At 40.6% G+C, this 25772-nt stretch overlaps 1 protein-coding gene across 1 annotated transcript in view; it reads right to left on the bottom strand.

Moving 5' to 3' along the window:
- LOC135074729 (axin) overlaps nucleotides 1-25772 on the bottom strand; it is a 100708-nt gene that overhangs the window by 25943 nt on the left and 48993 nt on the right. The window contains exons 3-10 of the mRNA XM_063969101.1: nucleotides 18027-18088; nucleotides 15783-15864; nucleotides 15381-15483; nucleotides 14661-14772; nucleotides 11538-11686; nucleotides 9712-9826; nucleotides 8519-8647; nucleotides 5316-5458 (exon numbers count right to left, since the gene is read on the bottom strand). Coding sequence (XP_063825171.1) covers nucleotides 5316-5458; nucleotides 8519-8647; nucleotides 9712-9826; nucleotides 11538-11686; nucleotides 14661-14772; nucleotides 15381-15483; nucleotides 15783-15816 — 785 coding nt within the window. The 5' untranslated portion in view covers nucleotides 15817-15864; nucleotides 18027-18088. The remainder of the gene's footprint in view (nucleotides 1-5315; nucleotides 5459-8518; nucleotides 8648-9711; nucleotides 9827-11537; nucleotides 11687-14660; nucleotides 14773-15380; nucleotides 15484-15782; nucleotides 15865-18026; nucleotides 18089-25772) is intronic.

Here is a 25772-nt window from a genome sequence, read left to right as displayed (position 1 = left end):
CGATGTTATTATAAGAAGTGTTTTGATTTCAAAATGAGTGTGTTTGATTTGAGTAGTGTGGTATTTGTGAGGGTAAAAGGAAGGGTAAAGGGTAAAACGTCGGCATGGCACAGGTGGGACAGCGTTAGCGTAAAAGGCGCGCGGCATGCAGCGAACAAACATGGGGGAAACAAGACACGCAAATGAGTAAGCTGCTGGGGTAAATCAAATTAAAATGGGGTCAAATCATATTAAACATGGGGTCAACTCATATTAAAAATGGGGTCAACTCATATTAAAAATGGGGTAAAAATCATATTAAACATGGGGTGAAATCATATCAAAATGGGGTAAATTATATTCAATTGGGAAAAAATCATAACAAATGTGATCAAATCATATGAAATAAGAACTTATTCAAATGTATTCGTGAATAATTTGAATAAGTAATTAAATCGGAACAAAGCATGGTAACAAAATAGGGTCAGCTGATATACAGGTTGGGGCAAATCATATTAAACTTGAGAACAAATAAGTGCAGCAGAACGGCACATGCATGGATGGGGTCACTCTATACTTACAAATGTCTAATATACACATTTCTCTAATTATTATAACTACATAATTTGTAACGCTGACATAAACTCTCAAAAGCTTTAAAAAATAAATATCTATGTACAATCTAACATAAAATCTAGGGCAGGGGAACACAAAATACTTTTACAAGTCTATATTACACTTATTTGTAATATCACCTTGAGTTTTTTATTATTTGAGATTTTATATAAATATTATGTGTTTTAAAAAATGCCGTTTACAAAACTCAAGTTGAAATGCATGAAAATCTTTCAAAAGATCTAGTATTATTCATGGTGGAATTCAAAGTAATTCTGTATTTTTAATTTTAATTTCTGATCATAAAAACCGTCATCAAGTCTGTAAATTGGTTCAAATTGGTTTGAGTGTGTTTTCAAATTCCAGTTCCATTGAAAGATCTTCATCAGCATATTATCAGAGTAAATACAAATGAGTAGGTCATCTTCATAGAAACGCACGGGCGCGGTTTGTGTGTGAGCGCGCTAACACGTATGCGGCGCGCACGCACAAACTGACAAAAAGACAATGCCGGAAATTGGCGTCTTTTTTTTTTTGGCGCAGCCATCGACCAAACTTAGTTTTTTTATTACAAAATAGTGTAATAAACCAAACTTACTATGACATGTATACTAGGGTGTCCCGAAATATCTTTTTTTATATTTTCGCTACACAAGACCCCTCAAAAGTTGCGTCATAAGATGTAGATTACCGTAAAAATAATTAAAAAAATATAAAATAATGTCTCAAGGGCTCTACCGGCATTTTTATGTCTCAAAAAATCACTTAATCAGCCCTTCACTGTTTGTCATCTATTATTTTTTTTTTACAATTATTTCATTTTCTTTTGTAATAACAGTGGCAGTGGAACCCTTTAAGATATGATTTGCAGGCAATGACAGACTGTTTCCAGTGAGGAATAGGTTTGGTTCGAACTAGCAGAATTCATACTTTGACTTGTTTTTCTCAATTTTTCTACTTCTTCGGCGAGGCTGTTGGTATTATTTCTGTTGAAGTTTTATTGCTGTAAGGTATCGCACCGCACTTTTTTGTTATAATGTTACATACTTTTAGCATAAATTTAGCAAACATATGGTAGTAATATACTTTTTGATTTTTTTCAGGTAAAAACTACCTAAGCAAAAATCTTTAAAATATTATATTTAAACAGAATACTAATTGACATGTTAAATAGTTTTAGCATACTATTAAATATAAATAACATTTATGTACGTTACATAAACTTTCTAGCTGAATTTTTTGTTCTGTACGCAGTTTTTTATCAATGGTGAACTTCAACGGAAGTAAAAAAATATTTTTAGTTATGAAACGCATACATGTTATATATCAAATTAAAGACAATTTAATACACTCTTTTTCTCGTGTAAAACTTTTAGTAGAGTATAAGACATTTTGTAAAAAAATGATTTAAAAAGTAATATCACAACAATGTAAAAAAAATCAATTTTCCTTTAATTACTAACTAAAGGTTGATTTTATCGATACAATTTATACTACAAAATATCAAGCGCAAACGTAGAGCTTTGATTTAAATAAAAAAGTAATGAAATCGGACAAATGGTTTTCAAGTTATGGTTGATTTTCTAAAATTGACTGCCATTTTTGTTAGCTTCCACTTAGAGATGCCAATCATTGTTTTATAATAGCGTAGTAAAATTATTAACCTGCTGTGAGAAGCGAATTGAGTATCCTCAAATTAAATCGATATCTTGGCTGACCCATGGATTAATTAGGAATACATTAAAATCGCGCGCGTAAATGCCTAATTCTGGTCAAAAAGCCAATTCTGTTTTTAAAGTATTTATGGATTTATTGGTTTTTAAACTATTTTAAACCTTGCTGTGACTCATTGTGTACCCTCAAATTTCATAAAAACGCTATTTTTGTATTATTTATAGTTTATGTTAGGAACCCCTAAAATAGCAATTTTAAAAATTTTCAAGGACAGGTAGAGGCCTCAAGATGACAGATATCTAATTAAATTTAATGCTAATCGTAATCTATATGTCAAAACGCAACTTTCGACACCTCTTGCGTAACCGTAGCTCAAAAAATTTTTTTTCCCATACAACGACGGGACACCCTAATGTATACCTCTAAACTCAGTCTGAACTGAGTTACGAGCATTAGATGTTTGATGATTTTCATTCTAGATTTGCTTTTTGCGCGCAAAGTTTTGTAAGAAATTGCAACAAAATAGTGAGATTGTATGTGTAAACAAACAATACCATCCATTAAAGGCTCCAGACATCAGTATGGAGCAGAATCAGCGCAATAAAAAAAATAGCGCAATATTTTGTTGCAATTTCTTACAAAACTTGCGCACAAAAAGTAAATCTAGTATGAAAATCATCAAACTTCTAATGCTCGTAACCATAGCTGGGCACCGTTAATCAAATAGTTAACTTCGTTAATCGTTAAACCGTTAATAAAAAAATTAACTTCGTTAAACGTTAAAACGTTACATTTCGCAAGAGTTAACGCAAGTTAACGTTAATCGTTAATCCGTTAACACATGATAATAAAACGAAAAAAATAATATGTTCAAATAATTTCGAAAGCTTGTATCGCGCATGGAATTTATTCCTCTTTTATGTTTGCGCTACAAGCTTTCGAAATTATTTGAACCTTGCATAAGTACAATTATTTTTTTCGTTTTAGTACAACTGCATTTCAGTATAAAAGCTTGTTAGGGTTCCGTAGCCAAATGGCAAAAAACCCTTATAGATTCGTCATGTCTGTCTGTCCGTCCGTATGTCACAGTAAGAGCTATACTGTTGAGACTCGGTAGGTAGATGTATTCTGTGAACCGCAGAATATTTTGATGCAAAAATAAAAAAATAATAATAAATATTGGGGGCTTCCCATACTTAGAACTGAAACTCAAATTTTTTTTTCATCAAACAATACGTGTGGGGTATCTATGGATAGGTCTTCAAAAATGATATCGAGGTTTCTAAAATATTTTTTTTCTAAACCGAATAGTTTGCGTGACAGACGCTTCCAAAGTGAAAAAAAAATTGCCTACTAACTTCTAAAATAAGAAAATGAAAAATCTAAAAAAAGAACATAATATGATGTACATTACTATAAAAACTACCAACGAAAATTGTTTTGAACGAGATCTAGTAAGTAGTTTTTTTTAATACCTCGTAAATCGTAAACCGCTTATTACCGCGTAATCTTTCATACAAAATTAAATAACTTAAATTTAAAAAAAAAAAAAATAATTTCATAAATCAATGGTACGGAACCCTTTGTGCGTGAGTCCGACACGCACTTGACCGGTTTTTTTAAAAAAGATTTTTAATTATTATAATTTTATTTTACACTTTTTAGTAGCATCTCAATATCAGAGACTTGGTTAAATTACAATGAAATTTAGCACCAAAGTGCTCGAAAAGACAAATCCAGCAAACCCAAATTCGATAAGTTTCCACCGGTTCGTTTTGGAATTCCTATGGCCACCTCCTGACTCCATCATCAGGACCCTGGACATCATCTAGTACTAAAGTGCTCGAAAAGACAAATCCAACGAACCCAAATTCGATGCGATGCCGCCGTTTCATTTAGGAGTTCCTATGGCCACCTCATGACTCCATCATCAGACCAGCTCAATGGTACCTAAACTGTGCATCGTCATCGTACTTACATAAGTATACCAAATTTCAACTCAATCGGTTGAGGAAAACTGGTCTTAAATTCATTTGCAAGAGTTGTCTCACACATATAACAAGTGTCGTTAGTGATCTGGTTACAAAAACTGTTGTTTTGGGTTCTGGAAGTTCTGGAAGCCCGAACGTACTTGTCAGAACGCGATTTTCAGCGTGCCTGCTGTATCTTTTTGGTAAATAGTAGGTACTGGATTAACGATTAACGGACTTAGGAAAATTTAACGGAAGTTAACGAGTCCGTTAACATTTTTTAAAGTTAACTTAAAAGTTAATCCGTTAATAGAAATGTTAACTTCGTTAATTAACGATTAACGGATTAACGAGTTAATGCCCAGCTATGCTCGTAACTCAGTTCAGACTGAGTTTAGAAGTATACATGCCATAGTAAGTTTGGTTTATTACACTATTTTGTAATCAAAAAACAAAGTTTGGTCGATGGCCGCGCGAAAAAAAAAGACGCCACTTTCCATACAAAATCTGGCATTGCCATTTAGCGGAGATTAGCGGGGAGCCAGTCGTGGTTGCTCACATACAAACGTGTTTCTATGAAGATGACCTACTCATTTGTATTTACTCTGATATTATCAAGGGTCTACTATAGTCTGGTCCGTGAGCACGTAGAATTTTGTCCAATGACCCCTAATCGCACTCACACACTCACTGCGGGTGCCAGTCGCATAGTCGCGACAGCAATATAATTACGCGCGAGCGATAAGGATGGGTAGCTAGGGGTTGTGGAATATGATGTACATCCACAATAAGGAAGCTAAATGTTAATGCTTCCTTCCGAGCGGGTGTTATGCTCGGGGACCAAGGTCCAATTTACACCATCTTGGTTTGTCTATATATATTTGGCAGGATATAAAACTCCGTCACCGCGATGCAGGTTTGTATGAGCGACGGAGTGTGCCATAGTGTAGTAGTGACAGCGCCATCTGTTGGTACACTGTTTGTAGTGGCGTATCGTCGGTGTCGCCACAGGGTCATTGGACAAAATTCTACGTGCTCACGGACCGGGGTTTACACAAAATAAAGCTGTGAACTCACGGTGCGACGTCGGCGTGAAGGCGGCGCGACTGCGTGGCGAGCAGCGCGTCGTGCGTCAGCCGCGCGGGCGCGAACCCGCCGCCCGCGCTCGAGCCCAGCTCTTGCCCTTCGTGCAGCGTGGCTAGGCCGCTGGATACCGCCACCTTTGGGGTAGAATAACAACATGTTTAGGCCGGGTTCCCACTATGCCGGACCGGCAGATCTCCCGGTCCGGTAAAATCGCCGGAAGGCCTAGCGGCAGTACAAATTGTATGAAGCTGTTCACATTATCCCGGATCCGGCTTTTTCGCCGAGCCCGGCATTTTTACCGAGCGTTTTGTCGCTACAAAATGCCGGCATATCACCGGACCGGAGTAATGTGAACGAGTTGCGGCCCACCCCGCCGCGCCCGTGCTTCCCGCCCCGCTCCGCCCGTGCTCCCCGCACTTCATTCGGCTCGCATTTTCTGAGTAAAGTAGACGTGTACCATGGACGACATTCAAATATAAACTTTAATAACGCTTGTCCAAGAGAGACCTGTTCTGTGGGACAAGACCGAAGATGTCTATAAAAACAAGAACTTAAAGTTAACAGCATGGCGTGAAGTATGTTTAATACTTGAAACCAAACTTCACAGGTCCAAATTCAATGAGATTTGCCGGTGAGAATTCTTGTGAACCCGGCCTCCGGGCCACCGGATCCGGTGATCCGGTGTAATGTGAACACCCTTGTCCGGTGTCCGGTTTCCGGCAGAAATGCCGGTCCGGCATAGTTCTTAACAGATGATTGGACGCAAACTTCGTCTTTGCCACATAACAAATACATGCCACAAAATAAACATTAGCCCCTGGGCACGAGAGCCAAGAGCTAATGTTTATTTTAGCGGCTTTTTTACGTGGCTAGACCGCCACCTTTGGGATATAACAACGATAGATGTGAGCAATGGTTATAACGGTATATGTGCGCACGCAAACTCATGTAGCGTGGGCCCAGACCGCTGTATGGATACCTACCGTCACCTTGTGACATAACAAGTCTTAACAGTAGATGTGCGGACACAAACTCCCTCGTGGAGTGGGGCTAAACGGCTGGATACCACCCCTCGATTGGATTGATAAACCTAAATCTTGTGTGGATAGTGTTTCGTGGTTTTTAGTCGTGGAAAAGCGCACTCCAGACTCGAGACAAAGGCAAAAACAAAAGAGTAACGATATTCGTCGATTAAAAAAAAAGGCAGTTTTCTTGGTGGCCAGTGTCGCGCGGCCAAAAAGTCTGGTCGTCGCAGATTTAAGTCAAGAAGAAGTTCGAGAAAAAATTTAAAAAATGGTCGTGCAAGCAGTACGGCACGGACGTAGTGCAGCGCCATCTATGATTCTTGTAAAATAGTTCGGTACTACTGTTAGTTCGGTAAAGGTGAGAAGAATCATACATGGCGCTTTACAAACAAACGTTTTATATAATTTATAGATGGCGCTAAATATGTATGGGTTTGGAACAAACTGCATTAATCTTCGATTATAATATGACTGCGATTGATCTGACATTATTTAAGTGAAAATTCTTTTTTATGTAAATGAAAATTGATAAGTTTCATTTATAATTTTGCATGCCAAAAGGTGGAAGATGGAGATACTAAAAGACTTGTAATACCTACGTTTACCCATGTTCGCAAAATAAATATATTTGATTTGATTTGATTTGAATATCAGTGTACCTCTCTCGGCGGGTGCGGCGGCGACGCGTCGGGCGAGGACAGCGGCTGCGTGGCGGCGCTGACGTACGACACGTACGCCTCCGAGCTCAGGAACGCCTGGTACGTCGTCTCGTTGATGGCGCGCGTCACTGCGCAAGTTACATCAGTGTACCTCTCTCGGCGGGTGCGGCGGCGACGCGTCGGGCGAGGACAGCGGCTGCGTGGCGGCGCTGACGTACGACACGTACGCCTCCGAGCTCAGGAACGCCTGGTACGTCGTCTCGTTGATGGCGCGCGTCACTGCGCAAGTTACATCAGTGTACCTCTCTCGGCGGGTGCGGCGGCGACGCGTCGGGCGAGGACAGCGGCTGCGTGGCGGCGCTGACGTACGACACGTACGCCTCCGAGCTCAGGAACGCCTGGTACGTCGTCTCGTTGATGGCGCGCGTCACTGCGCAAGTTACATCAGTGTACCTCTCTCGGCGGGTGCGGCGGCGACGCGTCGGGCGAGGACAGCGGCTGCGTGGCGGCGCTGACGTACGACACGTACGCCTCCGAGCTCAGGAACGCCTGGTACGTCGTCTCGTTGATGGCGCGCGTCACTGCGCAAGTTACATCAGTGTACCTCTCTCGGCGGGTGCGGCGGCGACGCGTCGGGCGAGGACAGCGGCTGCGTGGCGGCGCTGACGTACGACACGTACGCCTCCGAGCTCAGGAACGCCTGGTACGTCGTCTCGTTGATGGCGCGCGTCACTGCGCAAGTTACATCAGTGTACCTCTCTCGGCGGGTGCGGCGGCGACGCGTCGGGCGAGGACAGCGGCTGCGTGGCGGCGCTGACGTACGACACGTACGCCTCCGAGCTCAGGAACGCCTGGTACGTCGTCTCGTTGATGGCGCGCGTCACTGCGCAAGTTACATCAGTGTACCTCTCTCGGCGGGTGCGGCGGCGACGCGTCGGGCGAGGACAGCGGCTGCGTGGCGGCGCTGACGTACGACACGTACGCCTCCGAGCTCAGGAACGCCTGGTACGTCGTCTCGTTGATGGCGCGCGTCACTGCGCAAGTTACATCAGTGTACCTCTCTCGGCGGGTGCGGCGGCGACGCGTCGGGCGAGGACAGCGGCTGCGTGGCGGCGCTGACGTACGACACGTACGCCTCCGAGCTCAGGAACGCCTGGTACGTCGTCTCGTTGATGGCGCGCGTCACTGCGCAAGTTACATCAGTGTACCTCTCTCGGCGGGTGCGGCGGCGACGCGTCGGGCGAGGACAGCGGCTGCGTGGCGGCGCTGACGTACGACACGTACGCCTCCGAGCTCAGGAACGCCTGGTACGTCGTCTCGTTGATGGCGCGCGTCACTGCGCAAGTTACATCAGTGTACCTCTCTCGGCGGGTGCGGCGGCGACGCGTCGGGCGAGGACAGCGGCTGCGTGGCGGCGCTGACGTACGACACGTACGCCTCCGAGCTCAGGAACGCCTGGTACGTCGTCTCGTTGATGGCGCGCGTCACTGCGCAAGTTACATCAGTGTACCTCTCTCGGCGGGTGCGGCGGCGACGCGTCGGGCGAGGACAGCGGCTGCGTGGCGGCGCTGACGTACGACACGTACGCCTCCGAGCTCAGGAACGCCTGGTACGTCGTCTCGTTGATGGCGCGCGTCACCTGCGCAAGCATTCATTTATTAGGACAACCAACAAGACGCGGCGCAGTGTGATAACCGCCTAAGACGTGGGTAAAAAGCGCCATCTATCGTCATTGGTTAAAATCTACAACGCTGGACAAAAATTTTGACGTTCGTAAATTATTCATGCGGGGGAAGCTGTGAAACGCCATCTATCAACATCATTAGTAATTAAACGAGGTCCACGCGGCCGCTAGTTGTTGATAATTTGTTGCTCCCCGATTTATATTTATTAGCTGTTGATTTATAATATAATCCTATCTGAAAAGTACACAATTCAATTTGTGTAATTTATTAAAACATTTTTGTAGATGACTATACATAAACACGTCAGATTTCAAAAAGGTGCGAGTTGATGACATAAAAAACAGAAGGTGACAACTCGCATCTTTAGAGGTGCGAGTTGACGAATAACTCCACAGTTCGGCTGGTTTTAATGTCACGCGGACCGTCCAGTGCGGATCCGCTCCACACGGCCGATCTGTATAAACTTCTAGGGAGCGTTTTAGAGTAATGCGGTCCGCAGGAACCACTCGCTCCCTAGCAGTTCACACAGATCGGCTGTGCGGAGCGACCCGCACTGACGATCCGCGTGACACTAAAACCAGCCTTCCAGCTACCCATCTCCGTTTTCTCTCTCGCTCTACGTCATTTGGCTGAAACGAAGAAACGAAAATCTAAGTTATTCTCAGTATACTTCGATCGTTTCAACTAAAGACGTTGGACAAATGCCTCGCCCAATGATTTTCAGATTGGTAACCGACCAATACCGGTAGTGTCCTGCATTTTGCGCCTTCCTGTAAGGTTTATGAGATCATATGGCACCTTGTGGAATGACGACACTGTGCTTGGTAGTACAGTCAGCGTCAAATAGTTTGTGACACCCAAATTGGCCAAAAAGTGACAACACAACCTTATTCTTATTGTAGAGTCTCTGCGAAGTTTTTCTTTACTTACTCACTAGAACGATTTGACGCTTATCTCGCTTAAAAAATGTTCATAAATTATCGCTAGGGTTGATTGTCAATGTCAATGTCACACGAACCTCCTTCTCCATGTTGTCGAAGATAGTACGCTCGATGTTGGAGCCATCCTTGAGGCTCTGCTTCACGTGCTGCTTCAGCTCTTCCGGCATCGCTAGCTGAGACTTGCGGAGAAATCTGCCGAAGAGAATCTTCATTAAATCAACTTATTTAATACTGCAATTCACTTCACTGACTTGATTTCAATTGATTTGCAGTGCAAAAGGTTATCGGGATAAATATCCAACTCAGTGATTCAGTTACATGCAGTTTTATTTTATGGTAGGTTGACGTCGACTCTATTTACAAAATAAGACACGCGTCAAAAGTGAGGACCAATAGAACAGTGGGTCTAGTCAAAATGCCATCGCAAACCAATGGGAAGTTTTCACTAATGTCAGTCGCCGCGTCACCAGTGATTCGATTCGATCGGAAAATGGCAGCCAAAATGCACATTGTACCACCAACGACGCGGCGATATAAAAGTTCATTCAAAATCGAATAAAAGTTAAAAAATGTCTATGACTTTGCGATTGTTTTTACTTTTTTTAGCTTTTTTTTTTAAATTAGTTTCTTCCTTCTTTCTGCTCTCTGTTTACGTCTATGCTTCGCTGTCAAACTAGCTGTCAAAACGACATCGCGATACGGATTTGTGAAAACAGCCTTAGGGTGGGTTGCACCATTTTAGTTTAACTTTGACAAACGTCTAAAATCTGTCAAACTCCATACAAAAAACACCGGTTAACGTCATAGTTACGTTTAAAGTTAGGTGGTGCAACTCACCCTATTGGTTTTCGATCGAATCCAAGCTTATCACCGGGGTTTTAGTAATCGCAATGAAAATGGCGGGTGTTGCGATTCGATTCGATTTTGATTGAGTCTTAAATGCATTTTGGCTAAGCCTTTGTATGGGAAATTTCAATCCAGTCTTTCGATTATCGATAGGTAGGGCTTTGCGATTCGATTTTTTGCCGTTTGACTAAGCCTTTTTTGTTATCGACCTCTTTTGCGATTTGTTTATTTGTTTGCGACTGGTTTGCGATGGGTTTGCGATTTTAAAGTGCGTTTTGACTAGACCCACAGAACTCGGGATTATTCATTGTCACGAATGTTACTTTGTAAGAGTGCGGTGCAGGATAGCCTGGATAGTTTAGCCGGCAGGAGCGTGTGAGCACACACTTGTGCCAAGCTGCCCTCATGTGTCATCATCATCATCATTTAGGCTGGGTTGCATCATCTTACTTTAACTTTGACAAACGTCAAAAATATGTCAAACTGCTATGGCAAGCTGCCCTACGCCGCATCAATGGAAAGACGCAGTTCGCAACTCCACTACGCATTTCTTTCCCGCTTCGTACTGCTTCCTTAATCTACGACAATGTTTGATGAATGACAGGCTTCACTGAATATAGACCCACTACAACGAACTGTCCCACCCGTGACATTGAAAGGGGGGCGCCACTGTCAATACCGGATCGCTGGTTCCGATTTTTTCCATGTTGGAAATTATATGGTTGAACGATGGTGGCGCCTCCCTGTCAATGAGTTTCTCTCTCTTTCCACCTCTCGTTCCCGCTGCAATTAATTTGAATAATTTACATAAAAATAAGTTGGGGTGTCTGAAGTTTTGCGCTTTTTCATTAACACGTTGTATAATCTACTACACTCACTTGTAGATGGCGGAGACGACCTGGCGGATCTTGGCGGGGTCGGTCTCCTGGCGCAGGCCCTGCACGGCGAAGTAGAAGTTGAGCCGCTCCACGTGCATACCACACGCGCCTCCCACGAACTTGCGGAACAAACGCACGCCTTCCGCGTCCTGTGGGGACAATAATAATCCTACACTCACTTGTATATGGCGGAGACGACCTGGCGGATCTTGGCGGGGTCGGTCTCCTGGCGCAGGCCCTGCACGGCGAAGTAGAAGTTGAGCCGCTCCACGTGCAGTCCGCCCGCGCCGCCCACGAACTTGCGGAACAAACGCACGCCTTCCGCGTCCTGTGGGGACAATAATAATCCTACACTCACTTGTATATGGCGGAGACGACCTGGCGGATCTTGGCGGGGTCGGTCTCCTGGCGCAGGCCCTGCACGGCGAAGTAGAAGTTGAGCCGCTCCACGTGCAGCCCGCCCGCGCCGCCCACGAACTTGCGGAACAAGCGCACGCCTTCCGCGTCCTATAACGACAATAATAGTTACTTTAGGGCAGTGTTTTTCAACCTGTGGGTCGCGCCTCTGTAGGGGGGCGCGAGAGGTCGTAAAAACTACCTCAGTAAAAGAATCAGTAAAGTTATAATGATAGATTTATCCGAAATCTAATTATCCAAATCCATCCAAATGTTGTATGGATTGAAATATTCGGTCCCTGCAACATTTTTGTAACATTATAAAATGCATGAAAAAAAAAGCGAGCGGTCGGGAGGTCGCGAAATATTTTTTCATACCCCCCGCGTCATGAAAAAGGTTAAAAAACACTGCTTTAGGCGACTTTAGAAGCACGACTGCATCGCGTTTGTCGCGCGACTCGTAATTCCATACTATATGACAGTGCGTCAGCGACGTTTTTATAATGTGAAGGCAGGCATCCGCTGCTGTCGCGCTGCTGTCTAGTGACGCCCTAATGTAAAAGTGGTCTTACATAGTACAACACGACAAGAACGCATACTTGAATAGCTAACTCAGTAACAAACGAGCGGCGCTGAAGGGTGTTTTTGTTACGTCAAAACGTCAGTGAAAGACTTGAAGCATTTCTAAAGGCTTCAGATTGTAACAGCAGGGTTACTCTGAAAAACGTTATTCAAAGTTTCAACAGCTGCTATCCCTCTCACGCAAATTGAGATGCCAGATGAGCGACGATGACAGATAGACGCAAAACTATGTAAACAGCGTTTGGAAGTAGGTGCAGGTATTCCAACACATGTCATGCCGCCTGCTAAGTAATGTGCTATCGATATTTATAAACTCATTTAGTATCATTGCAGGAACACGACACTCCAATTTACCACAGCAAAATGGAGGATTTAACTTACACTTCCCACGCTCTGGTCAGATCAGTTGGGGAGTCTTGACGTTAGCATATTCCTCCTTGACCTTAAGTCGCCTCGTACTATATCTACAAAGGTGGGGGTGATTCTATTCTACTCTCGATAGTTAATAATTATTTACGATATGCAAAAATGACAACATTCGAATATTATTTGCAGACTTTTCATACTCGTAACATAAAGATTGATGAGCCAAGAGATGCATTGCTTTAAATGTTTCCAATCTTTATTGCAAGCGTCCTTTCTATTAACCTCTCAAGTGGATAATGGCTCGGTGCAGGAAACTAGAGCTCCGATAAATAACCGACGGGTCCCGCGTTGTTTTCGCAACGTCGCTGTCAATTGCAAGCGATCCCTTGTCTTGATAGGCAGAAGGGTACTGATACCTGTACCTCACGTTTGTAGAGTGAATACTAAATAAGAACATCTGGAAGAGATGTTTGTTATATCAAGAAAATTAATATTGTTAATAGCATGCATGTCAATAGAATTACAATGAGTTTGTTCCGGCGTTTCTTCTCAGCACTTGCCATATGTTTGTCTCGAAGCGCTGGTAGGGCCCAAAAGATAAGGAGACATGTAAAGTGCCCCATAAGGGCTATCTTTTCTTTTTTTATTATTTTCTATAATAATATTTTATTAATTTATTTTTATATTTTGACGTTCATAAGTGCCACTTGTGGTCTAAACTGAATAAATACTTTTGATTTTGATTTTGAATTATAATATTATTCTGTATAAATTCAGAAGGGACACCCAGTCCCCTAAAAATGTGTATCCTATTACAGCTTATACAAAGTGTCAAGAATATAGATCCTCCAAGCTTATCTCAAGAGATATTGCATTGCATACTGAGGGATGACCCCTAATAGAAGAAAGAAAATGGCTAAAATATGTCAATTTATTGTGTCTATTCAGTGGGACGTGCACGCGCACGTGTGAATTCCCCGTAATTTACAAAGCCACATACGTCTTTTTTCTTTCTCACTCGCTGTTTACGTTTTTATCGACAACCGACGACATCATAAAGGTAGCAGGAAGGCACTGGACGCAGGCCGCTACCAACTGGGCAACATGGAAAGCATTGGGGGAAGCCTATGTTCAGCAGTGGACGTCCTATGAGACGACGATGATGATGATGTTCGTTCGTTCGTTCGTTTCAGCCAAATGACGTCCACTGCTGGACAAAGGCCTCCTCCAAGGTTTTCCACAATGCACGGTCCTGCGCTGCCCGCATCCAGGCTCTTCCCGCGACCTTTACCAGATCGTCGGTCCACCTAGTAGGAGGCCTGCCCACGCTACGTCTTCCAGCCCGTGGTCGCCACTCGAGAACTTTTCTGCCCCAACGGCCATCGTCTCTACGAGCTATGTGCCCCGCCCTGTGATGATGAGTTTATTGATATCATACCAGGACCAGGCCTGTTCATCCCCGCGAGTTTACATCGAAAACACAACACGCACGATGGCCCACCTACAGGATACGATTCGACAAGGCCTCACATACGAGCGAACATTGACTCACGCACGCGTATTCTTGTGTATGATGGAAGAAAATGGTGTACTAAATACTGTGCAGTATTTAACTGCCTAAATAATAATAAAAACACAGAATGTACTTTTTTAAGTTGCCTCAAGACACTGAGAGGTAAATAAGTAGTTAATATTATTCATGATAATTCATGCTAAATCATGTATTTCCTCCGCCATTTTCCGCAGTTTGGCACCTCACGTCACATCATTTTACCGAAGTCAGCCCTATAGCTTCGGCGCAGTGCCGATCACTGACGTTTGTCAACAAAATGGTGCTTGACTCTTGAGACAGGCTAAATTATACCATATTGTTAATGACATTGAGCATACATTTTTTTAAATACCTTCGCGAATTAAAACTTCTGTACGTAGTACTTATTATTATTCTGTGATCATACCTCGAGCAGCTCGGGCAGGCTGCGCGCCCAGCGGATGTAGGGCGGCGACACGGGCGAGCGCGCCGAGCTGCCCGACGAGCCCTCGGTTTGCTCGCGCCACACCATGCCCGACCTGCGATAACAACACGTTAGCAAACACATTCAACTAACTCGAAGATTAAGAAAGGCAATGCCAATGGCAAAAGGTCATGCGACCTTGCCATGTGGCAAGAGATGCATTTATGTCGCATTTCTAAACAGTTAAAGTACATAAAAACAGAAACAATCATTATGTATGTGATTCTAAATAGTCAAGGTACCGATATGTAACCAAAGGGACCTGGGCGCCACAAAATAATCTCGAACCAGGCGACGCCCTTGGATAATTTGATAACTTTTCAACAGTTAAAAAAAAACTTTACAAGTCACAGTAGACTTATCAACTCGGAAAGGGAATATCGTATCGCCTTTTGCGAACTCTTATTGCCTTTCGTGCGCTGTCAACCGCGAGGCGAAGCGTTTACGTTACGGCGCGGATAAGTGTGCGTTGCAGTATGGAATTTCATACAAAGAATACTGACCGCTTCGAGTTGATACGGTTACGATCCGTTTTCGGGTTCATAAGTATGCTTCGTCCTTATGATCGTCATTTTTGGATTTCGGATTCTGAATAAACAATCGTTTGTGGCATTATAAAACGTGTCAATGTAAAATATGTATAAAAAGGTTAGGTAAACTTACTTTGAATGTGGTTGTGTGAACACATATTTGGACTGAGATTTGCTCTTCTCCTCCCCTGAAGCTGGCGGTAGCGACGACCTGTCAGCAAGCTTGTGATCCCAACCTACACAGCAATAAACAAACAATTAATAATGATAATAAACATTTGTACATAGATTCTGATGCTCTTTACTTTAACATGCGTCGCTTTATGAAAGAACACTATTAACACATTTATTTCATTTTTCACATTCACACCCCAGGTGCAGCTCCTGGTAAGTCCCGATCCACTGCCATCTGTTTGGGAAGAATACAACTCCAGCCAATTGTCAACTTATGATCAATGATAAAAGTTGGTATTCTGCTGAGGGAGGATGCAACTCTGATTGTCAGTTCATATTAAAGATAAAGGTTGGTATTTACCTTGCGGGTGGCCGCCGATAGGAGTGTGGCTCATGGCGCACAGGCCCTTCTCCCACCCGCGCGCTGCATGGCGAGAAACCACCTGCCAAAAACACCTTTTTAAAAATTCTTATTTTATACATTTAGACCAATATTCACCAAAAATGGCACATCATAGAACTCTGTTTGCAATATTTAATGTCAACACCGGACTTTTCGTCAAACCAGTTAACTAACTAGGTAAATACAGAAAGTAGGTACACTCAATGAAGAAGCTCTGTCTGAAGAAAGTGACAGTCAATAAAAATCTTCTTGATGAAACAGCCTACTGAATACTGCAACTAGTAATTAATAAACCTGATTAAATCGCCATCATACTGCATAGATCATTTCTAACTGAGCATTCAGTATAGGCATAATAATGCACTCAAAATTATCAGAGATAAAAATCTCTACAAAATAATATTAAACTTTCTATTCACTATCTTTAGGTAAAAAGATGAAGAAATTTGAATACTCCAATAAAAATGTAATGCAAACTCTTATTAGAGTCAATAACATACACAAAAAGTAGGATTTATCCCCATGAACGATTCTAAGCCTGGCAAAAAATCAACTACGCATCCAGAAACCACCAAGCCACGGAGAAAAAATCAATAGAGCACACAATAAGCGTCATAGCTATGTATTATATTTACTTTCTGTAAGTTGGAAAGGGACAGCAAACCAGAGGGTGTGCTAAAGTCAAGAGTCTCCGTCATCGATCGGCTAGGGTATGAAACACCTTCCCGAGCAGAATTGCCATAAAAACGTATTAAAACCAGGACTTTACAAATTAAATCCTGTTAAACCAATATTAAGCTATCAAATATCATAACTACTCTTCATAAAATCATATAATAGGCATGAACATCAACAAAAGATTTTTTTTATCCGTTGAATAATAATTTTACTAATCTTGCACAATAGGAACACTCACATTATGAACATGTCAAAACAAATTAAATCATAACTTCATGGTTCAATAAGCAAGTTATGAAAAAAAAAAATCATAATGGGGCAAAAAATTATAAAGACCTTACCATGTTCATTGTGCCCGAGCAAACAATGCACTGTAGATGTAATGCACCAGTTAATAGAATTACTTTTTTTAAATGAATTTGATTTTTAAGATTAGTTTGAAAGCTTAAAAAACTGTTTTAAATATGAACAGCACAACTGCGCAACGCAACGGTACTGGTCCGAGTGAAAGATCCGTCGGACGCTGAATGCTGAGCACAATGGGGTTCGATCGAAGACAAGTTGAGCCCTCACATATTATGTATAGCTTTTATTTGTGATGGGGTTAGTTATGAATATGAAATCAATAATGGTGAGTGTAAGTTGTGAGACGGGTGAGGTTTTTTAAGTAGTGTGTATAGGTACAGGCAAATTTTGCTTATACGATTTTGATAGCTTTGTTGACCAAAAGTGGTTTGATTAGTTAATTTTACTATTACTACATTTTATTATAACAATAAATTTCCAATAATATGTATGAAATAACTTACAACAGATAACTGACACAGGCCTTGTTTGCTCGTAATATAATGGTAATGTGAACAGATTTTATGAAATTTTCATTGAGGATGAGGAGGGCATACAGGAAACAAGTTGTAAACAAAGACGAAGCTCGTAAAATTACCGCTGACAACACACTCGCGTCGGGCGGGAACACGATCCGGCCATGCCAACACTATAGGCCACTTAGCATTTTATACTAGCAAATCATCACGAGGCGGTTCAGACAGCAATTAACACCATTCACGCCGAAAACCTACGATACCCGGAAGGGCCATATTTATAGAACGATACTGAAAGAAACACCACACCTTAGTCAATGAGCTTACTTAAAACAGCAATTCCGGAGGCTGTCGCGATGGAGAACTGAAGACATTAATTGAAAAGTTGCTCAGAAATAAATAATAAATTAGCTTGGATCGGATTTGTATACAACAGCGAGTTTGACACATGACAAGCAACCAGCCAGCCATGACGGGTTCGCCAGCTGTCAGTCAACGCCATCTATCAGCGGTAACTTGATTTACAATGAAGTCATGAACTCCTATTTGCATAAGCGGAGTACACAACTAGATGTCGCTAAAAGTTTCAAAATGCAGATTTGCCAGTTCACGTTTACGAAAGGCGGGAAGATACAAAATAAAAATAGGATGTAAAAGCGTGTTAAAAGTGTGTTAGATGAATTTTATGTAATGTATAATTTACCTGCGTAGCAGCTTATTGCCGCTGCATTTTTATGATTGTGTAGCCTGCCGCCTTAACAATATCTGCAACAAAAAAAAAAATAAGTTACTGTAGATTTTATACCAAAATGTTAAACGGTAAGTTATGTTTACAGTTTTTTAGATATGAATAAAAGTTGACAATGAGATTATTTTTTCAAAATGATTATTTTGTTGAATTTAAATTAATCGAAACGATTTCGACTAAACAAAACAATAATACTCCCTGTAACTACGCTATTATAATAATAACGTTATACACGCAGAGGCACAATATTATTACCTATCGATGTAGAATTAATTCAGGGATTCCAATTCGATTTAGAGGCGAAATGAACAGATATCAAAGACATTTGTCTACGCGTACGCCAATATTTGATATTTGATTTGGCAAAGATCACAGGCCATTGAGATGAGTGCTAGGTACAGGTAGCCGTATACGTATGACAAACAAGGACGCTGTATTATCGTGGGTAATTAATTTTAAATAATTATATCTGTTACTTGTCGTCTTTCTAAATAAATACAAGAACATTTTACATGATTAAAAATGTGTGTCTGTCTGATGTAGAAAATAGGTACTATTAGGAAAAAAACATTTTGTAAACAATAATGGTAGGTATCAAATGTACCTAATGATTTTTCACTTCATAAGCCGAGAGTTTTTACTAAATGTGCCGGAACTAACAAGATTAATAAATACCGAATAATACGTATCTCCCAGTGGCTCAGATTTAGATTTAGGCTTAAACCAAATACATTTATCAAATCCGGATGGATTCGCTACACAGGACTAGAAGCCCCGACCGAAATTCAATCCGCCACTCATAAAATGTTTGAAAATTCCGAAAACAAGCAGTCCGAGCTACGCATAGGGGTTCGGGCTGGAAAAACCTGTGACGAAGACCCATTCAAATATTGATATGTGTGGATTATTTTTATTACAAAACTACGAGTATACCTATCGTTCGGCAATCGGGCGATTAACACTTTTCATACCTTTAAAATGTAATTTTAAGTAGCTTTAAAAACCATTACTTAAACTCGTAGCAAATTGAGTTGGTCAACAAGATTAATTAGTCCATACTCGTAAATTATGTCTGAATGAGAATAATTGACTGCGTCAAGTGTAACGTAATTAGATAAGTAAATAATACATTAAATTACCACGCTAGTAAATGGTTGTATGTTTTGTGGAAGACAGAATGTAGGTACCTAATATGAGACTGGTTACTAACAATTAGTTTCTTCCGCCAAATAAGTGCTTAATTAAGTAGCGAAGTATATCGAAGAAGAAGACGTCAATATTTCTGACTTTAAATTCTTCGGAGTGCATTAATTTAAGCTAAGTTCAATGATCTTAGAATTCGAGTATTCGAATAAAATCGTAGCATTTCAGATTTCCAGTAATGAATACAATATTGAGAAACCTCTTTGACTGCAAAGGTGAATTAGTGAGATGCCAAACAAAAAGAGAATTAATATCTCCTTTCTGCGACTACAGCAAGAAGATTGGCAGACGTGCCAATCGAACTAAAATAGTCATTTAGTAATTAGTTAACTACATAGGTACTTTGATACTTAAAAATAACACTAACATTCTGCAAAATTTTCTAACTGATTACTTTTGATAAAGGCTAATTTAATTGGGCAAAGAGGCATGTTTTGATAAGCTTACGGGACTATTCCCACCTCTCGTTCCCACTACTGCAACTCCTGTGTAGCCAGGATCCTACAGCTTGACCGCCATTAAAAACCCAACCAATTAAGAATTTTGATAAGCTTTGAAAACGTGTGTGAATTGGTGGTAATTTTCTTACAACATTAAACAGTTTACTACAGCTATAATTTCAATTGCATATGTAAATATCCCAACCAATGTAACATTCTAGTGGGAGTTGTTGCGACAAAAACATTTTCTTACAATTCACAAGATTCTAATGATACGTACAATTTATAGTCTCCATAAAATTAGTATGTAGGTCCGAATTGTTTATTCAAATGGTGCGAAGAAAGCATTGCACAGTTTTATATCTTAACTGTTCACACTTTGTAAAAGATGACTTGGGTTTATTTAATTAGCGACCCATGTCGGATTCACACGTATAAAATTTATCGAATTTCGGTATCCCAAAAGGTTATTGTCTGCATAATGGTGAAAACCGTAGATTTACACATATTTCGAAAGCTTTTTTATCACACACATCTGAGGAGATGTTAAGCATTCCCGAAATAAAGACTTGTTGCTTTGGGATTGATACTGCTTTCTTTCTCGCAATACACTAATTTTCGGGGTCTCAAAACCTCTAAGTTAGAGTACTTTTTAAAAACATTAATTTATTTAAGTTTGTCACAAGTGAACAAGTGAAGAACATAATGTTGCTCTACATTTCTTTTAAATTACAATAATTTAATTAAAAACAATCTTTTTGATGGATCTTCAGTTTAATTCAGTTATATTTTAAACTTCGACTAATTTTTTACGATAATTTGTGTATCAGGAGAAGCTCTGAGAATAGTTAACAACAAAGAAAGCGAGACATCTATAACGTTATCAAATATTGAACAAAGTAAAACAAATCATACTCGTAACTAGGGCTGCCAGATTAAAGTAATTAATATTATTACTATATTTTTTTATGTTTATCTCACAATTTAATAGCTGAACACTTTATTAGTAGAAATAACACTATAAACCTCATGGCCAGTACTTTTTTGAAAAAAAGTTTCTTATGAACAAAGGTTTGTTTTGTTAAATCAGTCAAAAAAAACTAGCGGAGGAGGCGAAGCTAATTTCACTTTGTTCCCTGCACCTCGCAAAAAGAAAAACGAAACAGTATCTTTGCGCGAACGTGCTTTATCGCGACTACAGACTCATAATCTTCATCTACCCGAAGAATACATACGATACCGAATTGTAAAAGCAAAAATATTTTCAAAACTAGATTTTTAAGTGACTTTACTTAAGCCAAAGGTAAAATCAAATCAAATCAAATTTATTTATTTGCGTAATTTAAAAAATCGTATTTGAATAATAGTTACCTAAATTGCATTACTATGTTCGTGTTTCGGGATGGAATTTCTACTCCAAGCTTCGCATGTTTATTAAGATTTAATTAACCAGACAAAGGTGAACCGAGAACTCTCTGTATTTCGTAAGCATGAATGTATTAGAACATCCAAATTCCGAGATAAATACTTTCATATCACTTCATTCGGTGATCAAATGCCAGTTTTTTGTATTAGTGATTTGATTGTGATGTGACAGTGGTGACTAAAGTTGCAGCGCTTCTATTCAGCACTTACCAAAAGTTTATCTCGAAGCGCACATGTAGGCCTAAGATGCGCGCCGTGATAGGCGGTTAACACGCCATTTTATCGATTTTGCCCATACAAATTGACGTCGATAAAAGTTATCACGGCGCGCATCTTAGGCCTACTGGGCAAAAAATTATGAGACATTATTGTGAAGGCATAAGAATAAGAGTATAATTGAACAATTTGCAATTACCTATTGATTGAATTAGTCCAAACAAATAAAGATATTATTGATTTGATTTGACTAAAACAATATTTTGATTTCATTAAAAATGATGGATCGGTGGCACCCCTGCGGCGTGCGGTCCGGCGGGGCGGGCGCCCCAAATCGCCATTAGCCAGCACGCACTAAGCGAGTCTTTGATGTGCACAAACTTTCCGTTTTCCTTTGATTGCCGTGATGGAACTGCGCCGTTATTACACTAATTGAATTTCGCTAGTCCGGCCGCATTACCGCCGGCGCGCACCTGCCAGCTTTGACAAAACGTATCACTGGTGCTGCATACTATATTCAGGTATTCATCTTTGTGATGAACGTATCACGGTAATGGACTGCATAGTATTACCGTGGTAAAGGTATTCATAGGTTGGGCACAAATTATAGTTTATGGATATGAACACTTTCAAGTTTCACCAAAATTAGTTTCAATTAACATTAAAATATAAGTATTTTTTAATTGATAGAGTTCTATGAAGCGAACCATAAAAACGTAAAAATCATTTCATTTATATTTTTTTGGCAGTTCTCTCTATTCCGGAACTAAAGAGATATTAAAACTACGCAGCACATAAAATAATAATGAAGGCTGAAAAAAATATCATATTTTGCTCTAAAAATCTAAGCAGATTGAATCAAAATGTATTATGATAATAAAAGAAGCCAATAATTAACAGGCTTTCACTAATTGAATGTTAATAGCACATACGTTTATCGTAGCGATTGCGTCAACGCTTCTTTGATTGACTTTTTGACGCACTTTTCTGAAAGTTTCTTTTTTAAATCTCGTACGCAATCCTGAACATTTATTACTACTAACTCATGAAGCCGCTTGTCCTGAACAACTTAGCCAGCGTGTATGGTCAATACTGAACAGCTTCAAAGACATTTAAAATTAAACCACGTCCCATGTCCAATACCGAACTGTTTAATCTTTTAAAGCCGTACGCAAATCATAATTACAGTACAAGTTCGCTGATAACCCTTAACGAGAGCGGAATGATAAGGGTGAGGTATTAGCGATCAGTCATCAAAGGTCCTTTGATCGGCCGCTTCCTGAGAAATTCCTTTGGCACTACATAACATACTAATCAATTGGGTACATCCAATCGGAAAAGGCATTAAAGCCAATAGTTCCAGCTTGCGGTAAACTGTTTGCGAGGTGGGAGGGGCGAGGGGTGGGGGATGTTCTCGGCACATCAAAGGCGAGCCGAGACAAAGCTGGGAGAGCCTTTTAACTTTATTTAGCGGAGTGGTAAGTTTAGCCGGTCGCGAATCGCTCAGGTTAAAGAGTAACACACTCACTTTGAGCTAGGAGGACGCTGGTAGGGCTGCTTAGCTGGCCCGGTCCTACTCTCTAGCGGTTGAGACAATTTAATTAATTATAATGCTCTCGAGGTTTTGTGTACTGTTCAGTTAATGGAACTTTCGACGGGAAATAGTCACCGATTAAGCTTTCCTTGCCACACTTATTTATTATTAATTTAGGCGTTAAAGTTTTGTAGAGTTATCTTCTTTATAAAACGTCTGTTCGAGGTTATAACTAGAGCGTTGAGCCTTTTTTAAGTCCAGCCACAAAATACTGGTAAACATATTGTTCTAATTAGATTGTTATATTGTACACACAAGATATGTAAATAATACCACACTGAAAATCAGTTTCGAGACAAACCCTGCCGCGGTCTTGATATATGCTGAGCCTTTTTGCCTTTTTCTCAGAGGGGCACAAGCAGCTATCTGTCCATTTGTGTATCTCTTTCATTATGTACCAATGTCTTACCTACTTGTATGTCTTTCTTTCAAATAAAAAACCATTCTATAAACTATTCTACACTTAACTCTACTATTCCACATATTGCTCATCCGCCACTCGATTGCTTTGTGAAAATCAAAGTACCTTTACTGTAATTAATATGTAGCGCAAATCTTGTACGACAGTCATCAAAGGCCATCGTCAGCTTTGAATCAATTAAATAACCTTTGAAATCTTGAAACGTTAAATAAAAACGTATCTATCACATTTCCCTGTCCAAAGTTTCCTGTTTTCCCAGCGGTCCGCCGATTTTGCCAGCACTCGTGACTTTCCGGCGGTGACAACCCTGCGCCGGGGTGGAGGCATCAAACGGGCCCGCTAATGCCGCCCGCGCGGCGCCTCTTTGTCGGCGTCCTTTGAGTCGCGGGTGATACCACCGGCCCCGAATTGCGCGATCGGTGCGTTGCGCTCGCGAAATTGCCACTATACTCGTAACGACGGTTCCATGCACTATCTATTTGGTTTAGGCTACTGTGTATTAATTGCTTCGAGGGTTAAGTGTCACTTAAATTAATTAGACCGCCATAAAGACATCATGTTAAATAAGTTAACGATGAAGGAGAATACTAATTAAGTTAGTTAAACTACACTGACATTCAATTAGGCTAGAAATTTTGTATTCAACATCTAAAAGGCAAAAGTTAATTAAATAGTAAATCAAGCGATTAAAAACTAGTCGACAAATTTTCAGCCAATTTGTATCCCCTTTGAGACGGCAAATGACCAATTCTCAAGACGGAAGGGTAGCAGGTGTCTCGAGCGCGTCGGACCGTCTTTGTCCATTTGCAGAACTACATAAGGTATAGTCTCAAGTAATGTTAGATTAAATAAACCATAACCTTAACTGAAACGATACTTCCAAATCTCAGTTATTATAAACAACATTATGTAGTTGTAGGTACTTGCTGATAACAGATTTTAATAACATGTCGACTAAAAGTTGTTTACGAGTATTTATCTGTTTTATTTATTTAATAACACTTCACTTTTAATTGGTGTCTTGACACATTAATCGATAAAGATAACGTTCGGTTTTCTGTCAAAAGAACACAAATAACACCCACCTCGTTCCATATGAATTTAAAAATAAAAACCGCGAGATCAAAGACGGTACAGAACAGATAATCCGCGGCCCGTACACAAATAGATCGAATTGAATCAGTTAATAAATCCGGTCGTTAAATGCAAAGCGCGTACGAATCAAATCCGCAGAGCGGGTCCGTTCATTACCATAAGCGGTACAAAGGGCGAGCAGTGCCCTTTGACGAATTAGCCTCACTAACATTACCTATGTTCCAGTGTAATGTAGATAAAACTATGTGCAGCTATTCATTCAGTTTCTATGTCCTTTCAGTGATTCGGTCGGTTTTAGTATCCTTCTGATTACTTGTTAATTGAGGTATGCTGTGTAAATGAATCTCTACATTTCTTCATCGATGATCATCCGATAAATTTTTTCGTTGGATAATTATAAATTTGCATATTTCACTAAATCACATATTTTACTTTTGCTATCAAAATTACCCAGTCTCAAATGTTGATCGTAAAAGCACAATGTATTGTGGTAAAAGTATATGGACTTGCGCAGTTCCGCTATGACTACGATTTCATGATGACTTTATAGCGATGACGCTAATGATGGTGTGTAAGGTATTTTACTGTTATGAATCTTGACAAAACTATGAAATTCTTAGATCAGTTTTAAGAATTCCTATATGAAGCACATCATTAATATCTAAAAAACTTGAGAAGTGTTTTAAAACATATTTCCTTTCCTATTTAGATCTCTTTCTTATTCACACACTGGTTATATCTGAGTCTCTTTCTGATAACCGATAATGCCGCAAACTTGGAATGGCAGAGCGTGAATTCTGCAATGGGCTGTTTAGAGTGTAATGAGCGCGCGCTGAGGCGTGCAGCGTGCAACTAGTCTTCCCTGGAGCAGGGTGTCAGTAATTGACCACTAAGGCAAGGATATGTGTCACCACAGGATCAATACACGTTCAGTTTATTGGTCAGAGTCAAATAACATGGCGAAAGTCATAACGCAAAGGCGTCTTTATGTTTTATCAAAGAAAACCTTCATGTGCACGCTTAGATAGTACAACTTAACGTGCCGCTATTCTTCACGGATGCACGATGTAAACGCTGCTACCACAGAATAATAATAAGGGCTGCTACAATAAAATTAAAAATAGAAACAAATATTGATTGTTTTCTTTATTGTCACTGGCCCATTTATAGTCCTGAAGCAGTGGTAGGGTTAATACTGGGACATGTAAAAGTGCACTTCATATCGCGCCCCACTCGGCAATACATGCATGCCCCGCGGCCTAAGGGGAGACAAATGTAAATATTTTACCGTGCATTGTACAATGTAC

This window comes from Ostrinia nubilalis, chromosome 9 (genome assembly GCF_963855985.1).
Source record: "Ostrinia nubilalis chromosome 9, ilOstNubi1.1, whole genome shotgun sequence".
NCBI lineage: Eukaryota > Metazoa > Arthropoda > Insecta > Lepidoptera > Crambidae > Ostrinia > Ostrinia nubilalis.
This window is presented reverse-complemented; position numbering and strand designations above follow the sequence as displayed.